Source organism: Rhineura floridana, chromosome 14, assembly GCF_030035675.1.
Source record: "Rhineura floridana isolate rRhiFlo1 chromosome 14, rRhiFlo1.hap2, whole genome shotgun sequence".
In the NCBI taxonomy this organism is placed as follows: Eukaryota; Metazoa; Chordata; class Lepidosauria; order Squamata; family Rhineuridae; genus Rhineura; species Rhineura floridana.
Genome location: NC_084493.1, coordinates 34231868 through 34249573, shown reverse-complemented (window position 1 = coordinate 34249573; position 17706 = coordinate 34231868). Strand labels below are relative to the sequence as shown.

The window sequence follows — 17706 nt, the reverse complement described above, 5'->3', positions numbered from 1 at the left end:
TGTAAACATCATTTTTTGAAGAACTGCACTGCAAATTCGAATAACTGTGAATTTTGAAGGATGGCTGTGTTTTGGTTCTCACGTTGTTTGGGAAAGTGTGAATTTGATAGGCTTGGCTTTAAATGCAAACTGAATTGGATTTCTCCCCTGTCCCTACCGTTAACTGCAGCCATTGGGAAGCCTTGCAGCTACAGACGGGACAGCTCCAGAAAAGGAGAAGAAATCTCCGGCCCCTCAAACGAAAGCAGTGAGAGGGAAAGGGAAAGGCAAAAAGAAGGGCAGGAAACAGAAAGGAGAGCCAGAGGAAGAAAGTGATCCAAGGAAGCTTGAGCTACTGAACTGGGTGAGATTAAAAATGGTGCCCATCGCTCCAAATGCAGATTGTCTCCACTGGCTCATTTGCTCCTTCCTGCTTTTCCAATTTCATGGTCAATTTCAGACATATCTTTCTGTCAGAGTCAGCATGAGGCTTTTTTGGATCTCAGGCAGTTTGTGCCTACTTCAATGCTTTTTCCTCTACATTTGGTATCAAAAATCCCCTGAAGAACAGCTGTGCCTAAATGCATTGTGGCTTTAGCTGCTCTTTTAGCATAATAGTATTTTAGAGCACCTTTTGGTCATCTTCGTGGTACTGGATTTTGGTGGCTTCACCCTCTTTTTGTGGTTCCCCATCACATATAATTGGTGGCTTCTCCCCATAAAATGCTCTCAAAGAAATGCTGGTCCTCTTTGGACTATCCCTCATGTATAACTTCTTGGCATAACCACCCACATGCACCATGCACAAGTGGTAATATTGCACATGCATGTGTACTTGAGATATAGTCTTCTTCAGATGCAAGAACCCATTTCCTGAAGTGACCCCTCCATATCCTTAGATAATGGATTTACTCCATGGTTGATGGGCTGGCTTTTACAACCCAAAGTTTAGTATAATTCACAGCACTTCAGCCATGCACTTGTGGCTATAAAAACAAGTCATGTTTTGGAAAGTATGCATTTTCCTACATACCATAATGTATATGGCAAAAAAATTGCTTTGTTTACGTGGGCTTTTGGTTTATCCCAGGGGTGAGTAACCTGTGGGCCCTCCAGATATTGTTCGACTACAATGCCCATGCTCTCTGGCCATGATGGCTTTATTAGCCTCACCTCTGGGTCCTTGCCACACCCCTAATCTAAGGGTTGGGGCATCTCCCATCTCCCTGTATCCTTGGACAGTGGGGCCTACAAGTGTTCTGCAGGTGGGGCTGATGGGGGAGCACCCTTGTCTCGTTGTGCCCCTTCCCTCACCCTCTTTTTATTAGCACACTTTCCTTTCCACATCTGATGCAGATCAGCTGTAGGAAGGCCATCTAGGTCAGCTTTTAACACCCCAGCCTCCAATAAATCTGCAAACATTTATCTCCAGTTCACTCTTTCCTTCTGGGGCTGGCTATGTTGTGTTTTTTCCTTCTTTTGCTACTCTAGCCTGAGGCTTGTGTTCATTTTCTCTTTCAATGTCTCCTAGGTGTCCAATCAGGACAACCACCTCTCCCACACTGGACTCTTGTGCAGGCCCCAGTAAAGCTAGCAGAGCCCCACACATGTGGGCTGGCGCCCCTTTCATCAGTCGTGCTCTTATGCCAGCAGTAAACAGCTGAGCTTCAGGTCCCTGGAACCCTGACTGATAAATTCCTGCCTGCATGGCATTACCTCTCAGGTGCTCTGTGGCCTCATCAATATTTCACCATGGGGGCTACTGTTCTTCCCAGTCCATCAGGGCTGGGTACCTCGCCTGAACTGAGGCTATGCACCACTCTAAAAGCATACCCATTGTCCCAGGAGTTGCATTTCTAAGGAACTGGTTAATTAGAGTGTCCCAATCTAGATCCCAATCAGTTAACTCTTCCACATTCCTATGAATGCTGCCAGCACCTTGATCCCATAGTATCACCAGCCATTGGCTCAGCCTCTCCCCCTGGTACTGTCTGGCAGATTTAGCTATTTCTGCCAATTCCTGCTGGGTGAAATCCCTCACAGTTCTAGTCGCCTGAGCGTCTAGAGCAGCCTTTCCCAACCAGTGTGCCTCCAGATGTTGTTGGACCACAACTCCCATCAGCCTCAGCTAGCACTGCCAATGGTCAGGAAGATGGGAGTAGTAGTCCAACAACATCTGAAGGCACACTGGTTGGGAAGGGCTGGTCTAGAGGATTTCCAGGTGGCCCCCTGGATTTATTGGTTATTATTGGGCCTTGGTCACTAAGGGCTTTGCTTCTACCACTGGCTCCCTTTCTTCCTTCCAATCTGTGTCATCTGACCCCTCATCAGAGTCCCACATATCCCCATTCCAGGTTTCTGGATCCCACCCCAGGGATGAGATAAGGGCTCGAACTTTACACGGGTCACTTATACACCTGCGCCTTGCCTGTTTCTTATGCTTCAGTTTAGCAAACCAGACAGCCATCACTGCAGCTCTCGCTTCGGCTTCCTCTCCCCTCCCTTAGGCAGCCTCCAAAACTCCCCTCAGGAGAATCTGCTGAGCCTTTAGTGCAGCAACTTCCTCCACTTGCTCCTGAACCCTCTGCTGACTGGCTTCCAAACTTAAGGGCAGTAAGAAGGACTCATCCTATTCGAGCCACTGCCTGTTCCCTGCATGTCTCACCCACACTCAGGGCCTGTAAACACTTCAACATGGCACTGGGGGTAGGCCCCACTTTTTCTGCCAAGTCAGGCTTCCAATCAACAGGTGGAACTAGCCTATTTAGCACTTGAGCCACCGACCCCTAGACACTGGTGCTGGGCCAACCAGGAATTCTGTGGTTAATTTCTTGCTCATTAGCCTTCCCTTTCTTACACCACCAGGACATGACCCTCTGAAATCCCATCTTCGTCGCCATCTGTATTGTCAAATGCCTGGTCAGGGCAGGCAAGAAACAACTTAGTTCAAAGTTTCAGAAGGCAGTGAACACACTGGTGGTGAAGAGGTTAACTGATTTATTAAAATGAAGCTAAACAGTGTTGACTGGCAGGCTGTAATGATGTTTACATTGAGTTGCAGGTAGTAAAGAAATAAAATGGGGATCAAAGCAGTCTAACTAATGAATGTACCCGCTCTAAACTGCCAAACTACTGGACCTCCCCTCTCTTTCCCTTATGTTTGCCCTGCGAGCTGGAAGCCTTTGAACAGCCAGAGATAGGGATTTCTTCTCTGGCAGGAGTTACAGCTCCTTCTCTATTCAAGCTAGTTTCTCTTCTTTGGAGAATCTTGAGGCTTCACGCCGGTATTGAGGCTTATCTTTCTGATCTAGGGGTCTTCTATTTATACCCAAAAGACCCTCTGAGAGGGGGCACCTTATACCCATGAGATCATTATCTTCCCAGCACCCAGGTTGCTGGGTTCTCACACAGGTGACTTTTGTTTATCTCTTCTGTCCCTGAATTTGCTACAATCTGCGCTGGGAATACAGCTGTGACACTCATTCCCAGCTTTTGCCTGTGCCCTCCCTCCATGGGCATAGCTGCTTTATTTAGATTAACAAGAGTCTTTCTCTGACTGTTATTTACATAAGCAGGGTGAGAACATTTGCAACCCAATTAAGCTCACTGTCCCTTCTCAGCTTGGGAAAGCCATAAACAAGCCCACCTGGGCAAGCAGGAGTGTGAGACAAGCTCATCTTTATTGTTTTGGTTAATTGAACAACTTTTCCCAAGCCCTGCTTTTGAACATATAGGCAGAGTGAAAAACTTCTTTCTCAGCTTATTAGAAACAATGTTTGTTTGTTTATATCCCGCCCTTCCTCCCAGCAGGAGCCCAATGTCAGAAAGCCTGTGCTTTGAGCTCTCCAGACTCCAATACTATGCTATGACAGAGTGCAAAAGAAATAAGTACCCCATAAAGAAGGGATTTGGGGCACGAATTATGGGAAAGGGGGAAATGGGCATTCCATACTAAACCTCCTCAGTTGTACATCAAGATGGCTTCTGAAAATTAGCACTACAAATGGCAGTTCAGCAACACCTGGAGGCCCGCAGGTTCTCCAGCCCTAGTTTATCAGATAGAGAATTTGCTTTATCCAGTGCATCCATTTTATCTTCTGGTTCATCTCTGCATTTTATTTTATTTTATGTTTTTAACTATAATATATTTGTGAAGATTGTGGAGAATAACTTGAGGGCTAGCTCATTCAAGAGGGCAGGGGGTGATGGGGAACTGCTGCTGGGCAGCCCTTATCCGGAAGCAGCGCGAGTGAGAATCACTGTCTTCATATGGGGAGTGTCACTCTATGCACATATGCCATGATTTGCATAATCACAGCCAGAGCTTGGCAAAGTTACTGTTTTGAACTACAACTCCCATCAGCTCAATCCAGTGGCCATGCTGGCTGGGGCTGATGGGAGTTGTAGTTCAAAAAAAGTAACTTTGCCAAGCTCTGATCACAGCAGCTGCCACATGCTCCAAAGGTATGGGGAGGGACAGGCCTCAGTGTAAAATAAATGTAATCTTTCATGGAATGGGTCACCAAGGGTAATGGTGAAAGCTTCTATACATCAGCTTTTGGCAAAGCAGGTTATCCAACATGATATCTTCACGGTATTTCTATTTAGTTGGAATTTTAATTCATAATGCATTACATCCTCTCCCTATGTGTAGGTAAATTCCCTTGAGCAATCGATGCTGGATGCTCTGGTACTGGACCGGGTAGACTTCGTGAAGCTCCTGATTGAAAATGGGGTCAGCATGCAGCGTTTCCTCACCATCCCACGACTAGAAGAGCTTTACAACACTGTGAGTGATCTTTGCAGGAGCCCTGCTGGAATGTGATGGCAGCAGATGTCCTCTTAATGCAAATCTATATTTTCAAATGCTAATGGATTGTAATAGAAACTGCTGGCAGTCTTGATCAAGTGATGGTTGCAGAGGTGATGAACAATCAGGAAGGCCTCTGACTGCCATTGGTTGTGCTGCTCTGATCCTAAGAGACACCAGTTGCCATTGGGAGAGTTGCATTGCTCCTGTGAGCCTTTAACTGTCACAGGCCGGACAGTTCTGACATACTGAGGGGCAGATCTTGCAGAGGAGGTGCTAAGAAAGCAGGTGTAGAAGGTGCAGGGGCCTGGGAAACAAAATTTGGAAGGGGACATGGTTCAGACAGATGAAGACCAAGTCAGGAAGAAGAGCTTGGAGAGAAAAAAATCTGGAAAAGAGAATGGGCAGTGATGAGAGGTGAACATGGCTAGGAGTTGCTATGATTCAGACACATGTTGTAAATCTGCCTTTGCCAACCTGGTGCCCTCCAGATATTTGGACTACAGCTCCCATCAACCCCAGCCAGTATGTTGTAGTCCAAAACATCAGGGTACTAGGTTGGCAAAGGCTGGTATGAGCAATAGGATATGACTTATGAAATATTTCCATATTAAATCTCCTGACAGTGCCTGGCTGTGCATGTTATCTTTTTCAGAGACTGGGTCCGCCAAATACCCTGCACCTGCTGGTCAGAGATGTTAAAAAGGTAATGTTAAAATGTTTTAGGGTGGGAATGGAATCTGGGATGAGTGAACAATTTTTCTCATTTAATTCAGAATACGAGAATATGATGTCATGTGATATTTGCTGGGTCATATGTGGTCTCCAAAATGTTTCTTCAAAAATTCCAACTTTTTCTTTCATGATAAAGTGAGCTTCTGGTTGTGCTCTTCAGGATGCTTATTTGGAATTGCTACAGCAAGACCACTGAATGGCTGGAAAGGAGAAACTAAGGGGGGAAGGCTGTTGATTGATGTGGGGGTGGGGGTTTAAAGGGCAGCTTCTAATAAATCTGTATTTTCCTCAGAGTAGTTAGGCAACTCCTGTTTGTCTTTATATGTCAGACCGCTGGTCCATCCAGCCCACTGGACAGTACTTAGGGATGGACAAATCTGTTGGTTTTTTCTCATTTTTTCAATCTATATTCAATTTTCCACATTTCCACAGCAATTTGTGGTGTTTCTTTTTAAAAATCCTTATCAAATTCTCTCAACATTTTGGTGTGAATTTCTCCTAATCAAAACAGATGTTTGCAAGCGGTTTTCCCTAATACGATGCATCTTTGTATGTTATTTTCACCAATATATGCATTTTTATGCTCACGTTCCCCCCACATAGGCATTTTTCTTCTCATTGGTTGGTTGCAGAGTGGCATCACAGAATTCTAAGTGCAAGCTCCAGAGGACAGCTGTATTTCGGTTTGCATATTGGTTGGAGAAATGTGCATCAGGTTGTTTCTTATAAAAAGCAAACAATCAAGGTTTCTCCTTCATCCTTGTGAATACTGTCTAACTTCCGTGGCAAGGACCTCCAATGTCTCGTTGTTTTCCATTACTGCTTACCTGAGATCCGTTTTAGTTGGAGGTGCCATGGATTGAAACTGGGTTCACCTGTTTGGAAAGCAGGTGCTCTGCCACTGCGCATGACCCTCCTCCAACACACGTGTTGATCAACGACACTCAGACTTCTATATGGTTTAAGTAACAAATATAACTCCATGTAGGATTTTTAGGTTGGAAGGAATACCATTTAGCAACGAGCTGCATTTTAGCAGTAGCAATGTTTAACTGTTTTACAAGTAAAGCTCTTCATTTTAAGACTACTTACAGATTTTATTTTTTAATTTTAATTGTGATTATTGACATTGTGTGAAAGTCATTTCATATCTTAATCTTTTTTGTTTAGTTCTGTTCTGCAATGGTCTTTGGACAAAGCAATAAACATAAACATAGCAGTAGTTCTGAAACAAATCTTTCCAGCAAAGTGCCCTTCAGGGCAGTGGTATGGGAACAGCACAGCCTTTGAAGAGAATGAAACCTTTCTCTCTCTGAGAAGGCGGTATGGCACTTGACTCCGCCTGCTGGTGGAGGACTTAATTATAATGTTCGCTCCTTCTGTCATTACCCTTGCAGAACTGGATAGGAAGGACCACTTTTTATTTTAAATATAATAATAATAATAACAATAATAATAAAAAACAGCAGTGCCCTCTCCCACACACACATATACTTTTCTCTGGATAAGAAACTAGCTTTTCAGTCCCATGAGTATAAAATGTGGTATTGCAATTTGGAAAAGGTGCAGGAAAGGACAACCACATTTAAAAAGGCACTGGAGCACTTTCCCTACAAGGGAAGTTTAAACTTTAGCCACTAAAGCCTTTGGGCTTCTTTCATAAGAAAAAAGATGACTGAGGGGATCAGGGCTCACACAATGAATTGTGGAGAAAGCCAATAAAGAGAGTCCCTCCCTCCTTTCTCACAATACTAGAACTTAGGAATTGATTGGCAGTAGATTCAGGAGAGACAACAGAAATAACTTCTTCTAAGGGTGGGGGAGAAATTTGATTTTGTTTGCATTTCAATGAGAAACTATCTAATTCATATTTCTCAAACCAACCAAAATACAATTATTCTTTGAAATTCGCAGCTCTCCAACTTTTGCAATGTACACAATTTGGGGGGAAATTGCTTGCAAAACTGTGTGTATTTGGAGAAAATAACACTGAAATGCTGACAAATTTTCATGATTTTTTTTTAAAAATCACAAAGTGCTGCAAGAATGTGAATGAATTTAAGATCAGAGAAATGAGAAACTGAGAGAAACCCAAACTTGCATTCATTCTTCAGTGTTCTTCACGTAACACATAACTAACTCATCAGATGTGTGGTGGGGGCCACTAACTTATACAGCTTTTAAAGGCAATCAGACAAATGCACTTAGAATGGGAGTCGTAAAAGGTGTGTTAGCAATGGTAGCTGCATGGAAATATTCAGTGGCAATATACCTCTGCTGGGAACAGGCAAGAGGAGGTGATTAAATTCATGCCTTGCTTCTGAGCCCCCAGAGGTACTGGACTGGCCGCTGCTAGAAACAGAAAGTGAGACTACACTAGCTATGGGCTCCATTTCTGCAATCATTGGATTTGCCATGGGATTAATTATTATTTCTAATATTCTCTATCTTTGTGGAGGGAATGTTAAAGTAGCAACTCTATGCACCTGGTTTCCAATTCATTTTTTAAAAATTTGCTTTGAAATCATTGATAGTATGAGTGATACTTTTATCGATCTACTTTCTATGTCAGCTCTTCAAATTTGTATTCCCTTTCACTAATGTCAGTGAGGTGTTGATTGTATCTGACAGACAGAAAGCAGCAGAGGGGAATGAGGTGTTGATTGTAAGCAGCAGGGGGGAAGACACTGACTTGATTATCTGCCTTAATCTGCTCTGCAATGCACTTTAAAAGGAATGTAAACAGGCAATCATTACAGAGTTCAGAATAAAGATTGATACCAGTGGAGACTCGTGAATAAATAGCAATTATAATATTGATAATTCTCTGCAAAGCAATATCTGGGGATCTGGGTCATAGCAGGTCCCATTCATGATGAACTGTATGCATGTTGTGAGCTCATATCTCATGTTTTATGGCTAACATTTTTCAGTGACATTAACCCACTATTATGTTTCTCCACCTCGTCTCTCTCTCTCTCTCTCTCTCTCTCTCTCTCTCTCTCTCTCTCTCTCTCTCTCTCTCTCTCTCTCCCTCTCTCTCTCTCCCCCATGGCTCATTCTCATTCAGCACCAATCTGGGGGATTTGGAGGGTTAACATGGAGGTGAATGACTTGCTCAGAGTGCTTCATTTTCATCTAAGCCATTGTCTCGTGTTGTTGTAGACTAGACTTCATTGCTGTCTCTCCCACATAAAATACAACCAGATTAAACAGTGAAGCACTGTGTTCAGAACAGAGCTCCAGGGTGTGTGCCAGATTTTTCAATGCAGCTGTCCAATCTTCAGTAATATGACAGCAGAGGCTATGCAACTTACTTGTTTACCAAATCTGAACTGCAGATTAATTAAAAGCTTGTTTACCGCTAAGATGCTGTGAATTGTTGTGAACATGAGTTTGCTGAATGGCACCAGCTGGTCAGATTTCTGCCCACTAAATGGTCAGCCTGATATCCTTTGTGTCTCTCTGATTAATAGAATTTGGGAAGGAGAGAGCAGAGAAGGTATCCTCTTCCAAAACTCAGATGGGGAGCTCAATCTTTCTCAAATTGGGAAGAGGCACCCTGTTTCTCACTCCCCTTGGCCATTAAAAAAAACCTCTGGGTCCTAGTCTGAGAATCTTAATTCCACCCTGATAAGCCTCCCAGCAGGTCCATGAAGAAGTGCCTTCCTTGTTCTTCGTTGTAATGAGAGATACAGCACTACAGGAGGTGGAATGGGTGAAGATTAAAAGTGCTGAGATCTGTGTTGCCTGTAGCTCTTGCATGAACCAGTATCATCCAGAGATGGGTTTAGGCATCCAGAGACTTCTGAACATACAGAGCCATTCACAAACTGCTGTGTGAATTGGCACTGGAGCTGGTAGCAGGAGAGGCTGGTGGCAACATTGACCATATTGGCTCTCAATATGGATTTTCAGCCTGTTGTCCCAGCTGCGTCCTAAAACGGTAGCTGGCTATGTCACTCACACATGGGCTCATACAATCAGTCTACCACTGTAAAGGATCAAGGGCATGATCCCAGGAAGATTTTTTACACAGCTTCTGTTCATTTCAAATAGGGCTTGTGAGGGAGAGTTTCCTTGGGGACTGTACCCATAGTGTGTTGATTTCTCTCTCCCCCTTCGCTCCGTCTGAGAGTCTGGTACAATTGGAAGGTCAGCCAAGGGAAGAAGTGGGGGAAGTTTTTCCCTGGTCTTTTATACAAAGAACCTTGTTTTGAACTGCCCTTAAAGTAACAATGAATTTTTGAATGGATAAAAGCTCCAAATATACAAAAGCTGGTCAGATTAGGCTGAAGATGTAAAGCCCATTCAAAATTCAGAAAGCCATTTTTAATGCTTTCCAAAATGCCATTTTAGGGAGATTTATAAAAACAACAACTAAAGAATGATCTGCTACAGGAAAGAACCGCCCAGAAGATCCACAGTCCTACTAACAGGCTTGGGAATGAAATACTTGTGTTATGAGTAACGAATCTCATTTGCAAAGGATTTTGCATCATAAATATGTATGGCACACACACACAATATTTTTTGAATTTTAAATCATTAGGAGATGGAAGTGAATCTGAGAGCCTCCCAGGACCACAGTACACTGATGTAGTTCTCTTTCGGTTTAACAGGGTGATTACAGACAACCATTTACTGTGTCAAGTTACTGTGGTGCATATATATATCCATGGGGGGAGCTGCTTGTCTGCCGCGTGCCCATCCACAGGGTGTGGAAATTTACCACACCCCCTCTCTGAAGGCTGCATCCAGAGCATGGCTGGGGCATTTGATGGAGGCCATAAGACTACCAGAGAAAGCCTGGCAAGGCAGGGTTACAAATCTATTGAAATAACAGTGAAATCTTAATCCTGATTATTCAGATGTAAGTCCTTCCAATTCAGTAGGATTCACTTCTGAACAGGCCCACATAACATTGCATTTTAAATCCCATTGCATTCAGTGGGACTTGCTTCTAGCCGAGTGTGTTTAGGATTGCAGCTTTAATCTACTATGTATTTTGGAAAAGTTGTTTGCTTGTTCACTATGCATTTGGATACCTTCTAAGATATTGTAAGCAAATTTTGTGTGATGGTTCCTGAGATCAAGGAGCAAGTTTTTGTTTAAATGTGGATAAAATTTGATGCTATTTTGAATCAAGATGGTGGACTGAACCTTTCAAAACTGCATTGATTTTAACTACTGATTTCAAAACTGCACTGTTTTTTGCTTTTTTAGAATTTCCAAGTAATGCCAGATACAATGCTGCTAATCTCTAATAAATGTGTGTCGTCTTGCATCCTAAATAGATGACTTCCATGTTTGCATTTTTCTTCAAAACAATGATTTTGGGGTTTTCTAGGGAAATCTGCCACCAGATTACCACATCAGCCTAATTGACATTGGCCTGGTACTCGAATATCTCATGGGAGGGGCATATCGCTGCAACTATACACGGAAGAGTTTCCGAACCCTGTACAACAACTTATTTGGAGCAAAGAGGGTAGGAATCAGTCACAAGAAGTATGTCTTGTTTTCCCATCTCTTTGATCTGTGCATGTACAGCAAATGCTGACTTTGGCTTGATTCCATCTTCAATATTTTCCTATGAAACTAGATCGGATTTATTGGACGTATATGTTCAGTTGCAGATTTTAAAAGAAAGAAAGAAAATGAGCTTGCAGCTGAAAGAAGAAAATGAAATGTGGCACAGGTTGCTGGTTGGATGTAGGCCAAGGGTGGCCTGCCTTGGTCAGAACGCTTTTGAGGAAGAGAAAAAGAAGGGGGCACCATGAGTCCTTGGACTAGATGGACATTTTGTCTGAACCCAACAACATGCTTCATATGTCCTTCAGAGTAAAGGACCCATAGCTCAATAGGAGATCACATTCTTTGCATGCAATTGGTTCCAGCTTCAGTCCCCGGCATCTGCAGATAACAAGGGGTCTAGTAGCAGGTGATGGGAAAGACTCTTCTCTGCCTGAAACCCTGGAGAGCAGGGGTGGGGAATAGGGTTGCCAGGTTCAGGGCCTGAGACTGATCCTGTATCTTTAGGAGAAGAGAAAGTCAGCCAAGTGCAGGTGTTCTTGCAACACTGTAATGGGAAAAACCACAAGGTGGAATTCTCCCTGCCCCCTGCATAATTTTTAAAGATACAAAAGACCTCTTGGTTGCCAGGCCCAGCCTCCAAGAGGTCTTCTGTATCTTTAAAAGTTGTGCAGGGGGAAGGGAGAATTCCACCTTGTGGTTTTCCCATTACAGTGTTGCAAGAACACCTGCACTTGGCTGACTTTCTCTTCTCCTAAAGATACAGGATCGGGCCATGACCTGGCAACCCTATTGGGGAACCTTTTTCAGCCTGAGGGCCACATGCCAGCCTGCTGAGGGCCGTATGCCAGCGGTGAATGGGGTCAGAGGCAAAAGTGAATGGAGCAATGAATATACATTTTCTCTTTTTACAGTAGGCTAGTTTCTACCCGCATTTGCACACCCCTCTCTGTCCAGGCAAGCAAAGACCATTATCAGGGTTAGGGGACACATTCTAGCCCGGCAGAAACTCTCAGGGAGAGTATGAAGCAGGCCTGGGGGAGGGGTGTGGCATGGGGGGCATCCCGAGGGGAGGGTGGGAGGATCCGTCCATTTGGTTCTCTCCGTTTCTCACTTTTCCAATCTTAAATTCAGTTCTCCACATTTCTTCTGCAATGTGCATTTAAAAAAAATCCTCATAAAAATTCTTCAGCATTTTAGTGTGCATTTCTCCTAAAGCATTTTGGATTAACTAACGTACACATTTTTGCAAGAAATTTATTTTCACTCATATATTCATTTTTATGTACACTTTCCCTTGATATATATATTCTTGTAAACGTTGGTTGGTTGGTGAGCTGCACCACACACACAAAAGTGCAGATTTCAAATGATGGCTCTGTTTTGATTCTCATGTGGTTTTGGAAAGTGCAAATTTGATAGATCCGGCTTTAAACATGAACTAAATCAAATTTCTCCCCCATCCCGACCCAAAGGCCAGATGGAGAGGCTTGGAGGGCCTCATTTGACCCCTGGGCCTGAAGTTCTCCACCCCTGCTAGAGAGCCATTGCCAGCCAGAGAAGGGAATATTGGGCATGGAGGACATACAGATCCGGTTCACATGTAATGCTAAGCCAAACCATGGCTTAGCACAAAGGAACAAATGTGTGGGTTCCTGGAGCAAAGGTTGTGACCAGCAGCGTCACTAGGTGGGTGTGGTGGGTGTGAACTGCACCGGGTGTCACCATCAGAGGGGGTGACACCCAGAGCCGCCACCCCTAGGCACCGGGAAGCGGGGCCATTGGCAACTCCACCTCTTCTCCTCGCCTTTCGCCCGGCTGTTCTTTGCTCCTGCCGTGGCTTCTGCCCGATGCCCAGCGAGCTGGCCCAGCAGGGCCCGGTCTTGGAGAGCTGCAGTGCCTTTGCCCCAGCACACCACTGCCGCCGCCACGGGGAACAACGGTCGGGACAAGGCCAGAGGTCTTCGCAAGGGCTGCCACATGGGATGATAGTGGGGGTGACTGGTGCCCGTTCCTCCCCAGCTCATTTCCCGTAGAAAGAAAACGCCCCGCTGCCCCGTTGTTCTCCCTCCTCACCCTTCGGCTGGACTCTGGACTTCTTCAAAGCGTGCTTTGCGACAGAGTCCGAGCAGTGTTTACTGGGAAGCAAGGCCCGTTGTGTCCCGCGGGCTTGCTCCCAGCCAGGTGAAGTGTGCCTTGGCCTGCACCTGAGATGTGGAGGGCCGTTCGGGCCTCCTGTGTGCTGCAAGCCATGACCTTCAGCGTCAGGCCGACGCCTGGGAGAAAGGGAGCGGGCGGTAGATTGGCTGCGCGAGTGTGGTGGGGAACCTTGGCCCAAAGGCGCCCCGTGCGGGGAGCTGGGGCCAGCCTTGCGGGCGAGCTCTGTGGGAAAGCTACGGAAGGGCCCAGGGCAGCGGCAGAGGGTCTGCAGATGGAGCTGGGAAGAGGCCCCTGCCTGAAATCCTGGAGAGATGCTGCCAGTCTGTGTGCAGCTGGACCTGATGCAAGGGAAGTTCCTATGGGCCGTGTTTGACTAAGGCCTACGCAGTGTCGAGCCATTGACATTAATGACCCTAACTGAGTTAGGTCTGTTAACTTCAATGGGTCTACTCTGAGTAGGAGGTGTGCTCCTATACAAGTAAGCCTTCGGCTGCAGAGCTGTTTAATCTGTTTTTTAACTGATCTGTATAGCAGCTTTTAGCCAGAGCTTGGAAAAGTTACTTTTTTAAACTACAGCTCCCATCAGCCCCAGCCAGCATGGCCACTGGATTGGGCTGATGGGAGTTGTAGTTCAAAAAAGGAGGTCCATGGGGGTGACACCATGAGTTACCGCACTGGGTGACACCAACCCTAGTGACGCCACTGGTTGTGACCACTGCACTCCTCTAGTCTTGCTGCTGCTGCTTTTACATTACCTGGGGTGGGCCATTGTTTGGCTTTGCTTTTTCTCTGAACCCGGGCTTGTGGTTTGCCTCCCCCAGACAAACCACGAGTGGTGAACCAGGAAAAACCTTGGTTCAAGCTTATGGTTGGTCTGAAGTGAGACAAGCCCTAAGCCTGGGTGCGGACATAAGGCTAAACCAAACCATGACATAGCCCCAAGTAGCACAGTTTCAGCATTCATAACCCATCTTTCTTCCATGATGGAACACAAGATAGCACCCATGGGGCTCCTAGCTGGCCCCCTATCCAGGCACTAAGCAAACCTGCTTAGATTGAGCAAGGCAGAGGCCTCATGCACCTTTGAGCCATGCCCATGGAAGGCAGTTTTATTCTCTTCAAACACTCTGGCAGGTCCTTTCAGTGTCTGAATCCAAGGGCTGCCTACTTTGGGGCTGGAGGCCCAGCATGCTAAGTTTTAAGCAAGGCAGGGGATATCATTACAGTGGAGAGGGAGGAGGCTAGCATGGCATGGGGGTATCAGCCACTAGCATGAAAAGTGTGCTTTCTTTGAAACATGCAGCAGTATTTGCAATTTAGATGGACAAATGTAATACTATTTCTTCATAAACTAAAAATGTCCTCTCTTTTTTCTGAAAAAAAAAATCATGCAGCCTAAAGCTCTTAAACTTCTAGGGATGGAGGTAAGTTGTCCTTGCAACGTAAGTTTCTTCTCTAAGTTGGTATGTGTGCATGTGTGTAAATTCATCACGTGGGAAGGGCTTCATTAAAAAATACTGAGAAGGACCTGGTATAAGTGATCGCTGAAATATCTCCTTGGGCTGGAATATGCTGGATCTGGCTTTCACCTTTGGACGTGCAGACTGTCCCTGCATCTCAGTCAAAGGAATCAAGGCCAGCAAAGAAAAGTTGCAGCAGGGAGTGCTCCTTTCCAGGGTTCCATCTATTCCATTTGATTCTCCTTCCCCGATGGTGTGGTTCCCTCTCCAACAATCAGTCAACATTCTGTGAGCACTGAGCATGCTCACAGTCCTCACTGAGCAGTTCTGGGGCATCCCTCCCCCCTTTAAACATTTCCTTTCCTTCAAGATTTCTCCCAAGCCTACTGATTGCTCCCTTTCGTGTGGTGCCCTTTTTGCTACATAAATGATTACACTCACAGCCTGCACATTGGAAATGGAGGGGACAATCATCCTGTTGAGATGGGAAAGTGACATATATGTGGTGGCATCTCCACACCATTATGAAGGGTGTGTCTATAAAAAGAGATAACAGAAGAACATTTATTTGGATTGCTAACCTTGAGGTAAGGGTCTCCTGCATCTTAACTGTATACCATTATCTTGATTGTGAGAAAATTCCAGCATCAGATCTAAAAGTTAAATATCACAAAACATGTTCATTATATTTCAGTGCACAAAACTTGAAGTGTTGGAGAAACAGGATATAGCAGAACATCTTATTGTTGGGAAGCCTCAGCTCCCCAGTGTGGCTGTAGCGACCCTGATCCAGAGATGCTCACACATAAAAAAAAAAAAGTCACATGAGAGCCCTAACTACCCCCAAGACATGTTGGCACTGGAGGTGGAAAATCTAGATGGCATCACTCATACCTAGTCATATACTTTTAAGATGGGGCATGTATTTGCCTGTGCACCCCACTGAATTTATTTGTTATCTTATGTTGTCTTATTTTACAGCCTTTATATAAATCACAGTCTGGTATTAATTTATAAAGCTGATTTAATGAGAGCTGTCAAGGGAACTTCTCCTGTTGATGACCACTGTAACTGTGTGCACCCAATGCAGCCTCATTCCGTTAGGATCCTCTTACAGTATACTTCGGTTTTCTGGGGATTTCAGGCCATCCCAAGCTTTCTGGATGCTCCTCGAGCTAATAAGGATAAAGGGGAGAATGTGGTTGTGCACGAAGTGTGTAAGCCTTTATTCTAAATGAGTACATATTGTTATATCACAGTTACAAATCACATGTAAAATGTATAAATACAAAACAAAGCCAGGCGCTCTGAAAGCCGGTAAACAGCTTTGCTCTGTTCAAAGAAAGCATCGACAATGCTTAATCTTCTTTGACATCTCCTTGGCTTTTCTGGTGGCTGCAAACAAAATGTTCAAGACAGGAGGTGGCTGGGGTTAAAAAGCCTAAAATGGGCCACAATGCCCCAAAACTAGAGATATTCCATGTGCAGCTGGTCAGGCGCTGTTGCAGACAGTGCATATATCCTAGTGCCTTTCCTCCCAGGTGGTGGCTGGCGTGATCACTTTTTGGAATCTTCCAATGCCCATTGCCTGTTCTGAGAGGGGTGGAAGACTGAGTCCAAGCCGTGCTCCCTTGATGCAGAAAGAGGGGGCACTAGATTCTGTTACAGAATTCTGGGATTTCCAGTTCTCTTTGTTACCCACTGAAGAATGTGGAAAACGTTCCCTTCCTAGGTTCTCAGGAAAGTAGTTAGAATTCGGTAGAGCCTGGAAAAGTTACTTTTTTGAACTACAATTCCCATCACCCCAATCCAGTGGCCATGCTGGCTGGGGCTGATGGGAGTTGTAGTTCAAAAAAGTAACTTTTCCAAGCTCTGGAGTATTTTTCCAAACAACTCTAATTATGTTTTCCCCACAGCTGTGGCTCTTTTCAGCCTTTAAGATTCCTGGTCCATTTTCCGTAGCTCACTTCCATTGCTTCTTTCCATGTTGCCTCCCATAATAATGCTCCATTCTCCTTCCCCCTTTAGGAAATGGGATAGTTCTCCCTTCAATGAGATAAGATTTTATGGTCAAAGGTGAATGTTACCTTTAGCCTTCTTAAAGACTCTTTCTCTCTCTCTCTCTCACTCTCTCTCTCTCTCTCTCTGTCACCTTCATTTTTGCATGTGATTTGGCTTGTTCTCTGTACAGCATCTGAAAAACACATTTTGATGTGCTTGTTCTTGCTGTTTTAGAGGATTTGGTCCATGGTTCCCAAACTTCTGATTGTTGATGCACTTTTTGTTGCGTGTGCGTGTATAGGTCATACAAGGATGGAATCCAAGAGTCGCATAGAACAGGAATAAGCCAGGCCAGGCAAGTTTCTTGTAAGAGTCTTTACTAGGCAAAGACATTAGACACAGTTCTCTTCACAGACAGCTTTTCCCCCACACTGAGCTTTTCCAAGCATCCCACCTTATCAGGCTTCCCAGCCAGCTACTGACCTTGGCAAACCTGGCGCTCTGTTCTCACAGCTTAACCCTTCTGCTTCAGGTTTCACTCTCTTTGCTAAAAAACCCTGTCTGTGAGTCTCACAGCATGCTTCACTGACCAACAGCCCCCACCTGAGACTCACAGATTACAAAACTTCATTGTTCATCATTACATTTCTACAATATTAACTTTTTTCATTACAATACATATCAGTACATGGTTTGTTTTCTTACAGTTTCTATTTACATTTTCAGTTCAGTTCTTGTTTCTTTATTTCTTTATTCACACAAGTTTCATGATGTTTTGTTCACTTTTATTTGATAATACATTTTTATTTCATTCCTCAACACAAAACTTCCACATGAGATCCATTGTTTCTTTATCTATTGGTCCTTCTTTTTCCCATTCTACTGGATATTTATCTGTTTCATTATTCTGTTGTGTAACATTAAATGTGAATCTCTGAGGTGGTTGACCTTTCGTTTTTCTTTCTGATCTCCTAACATTATCTATTTCCATTTCTTCCTCACTCTCTATTTTACTTGGACCTGCAC

General features: G+C 44.5%; 1 protein-coding gene across 1 annotated transcript in view; it reads left to right on the top strand.

The window, feature by feature from the left end:
* The window catches only part of TRPM1 (transient receptor potential cation channel subfamily M member 1), a 90313-nt gene that overhangs the window by 28097 nt on the left and 44510 nt on the right, over positions 1-17706 (top strand). Inside the window, exons 11-15 of the mRNA XM_061595120.1 lie at positions 170-343; positions 4634-4768; positions 5445-5495; positions 10875-11015; positions 14614-14643. Of these exons, the coding sequence (XP_061451104.1) occupies positions 170-343; positions 4634-4768; positions 5445-5495; positions 10875-11015; positions 14614-14643 (531 nt within the window). The remainder of the gene's footprint in view (positions 1-169; positions 344-4633; positions 4769-5444; positions 5496-10874; positions 11016-14613; positions 14644-17706) is intronic.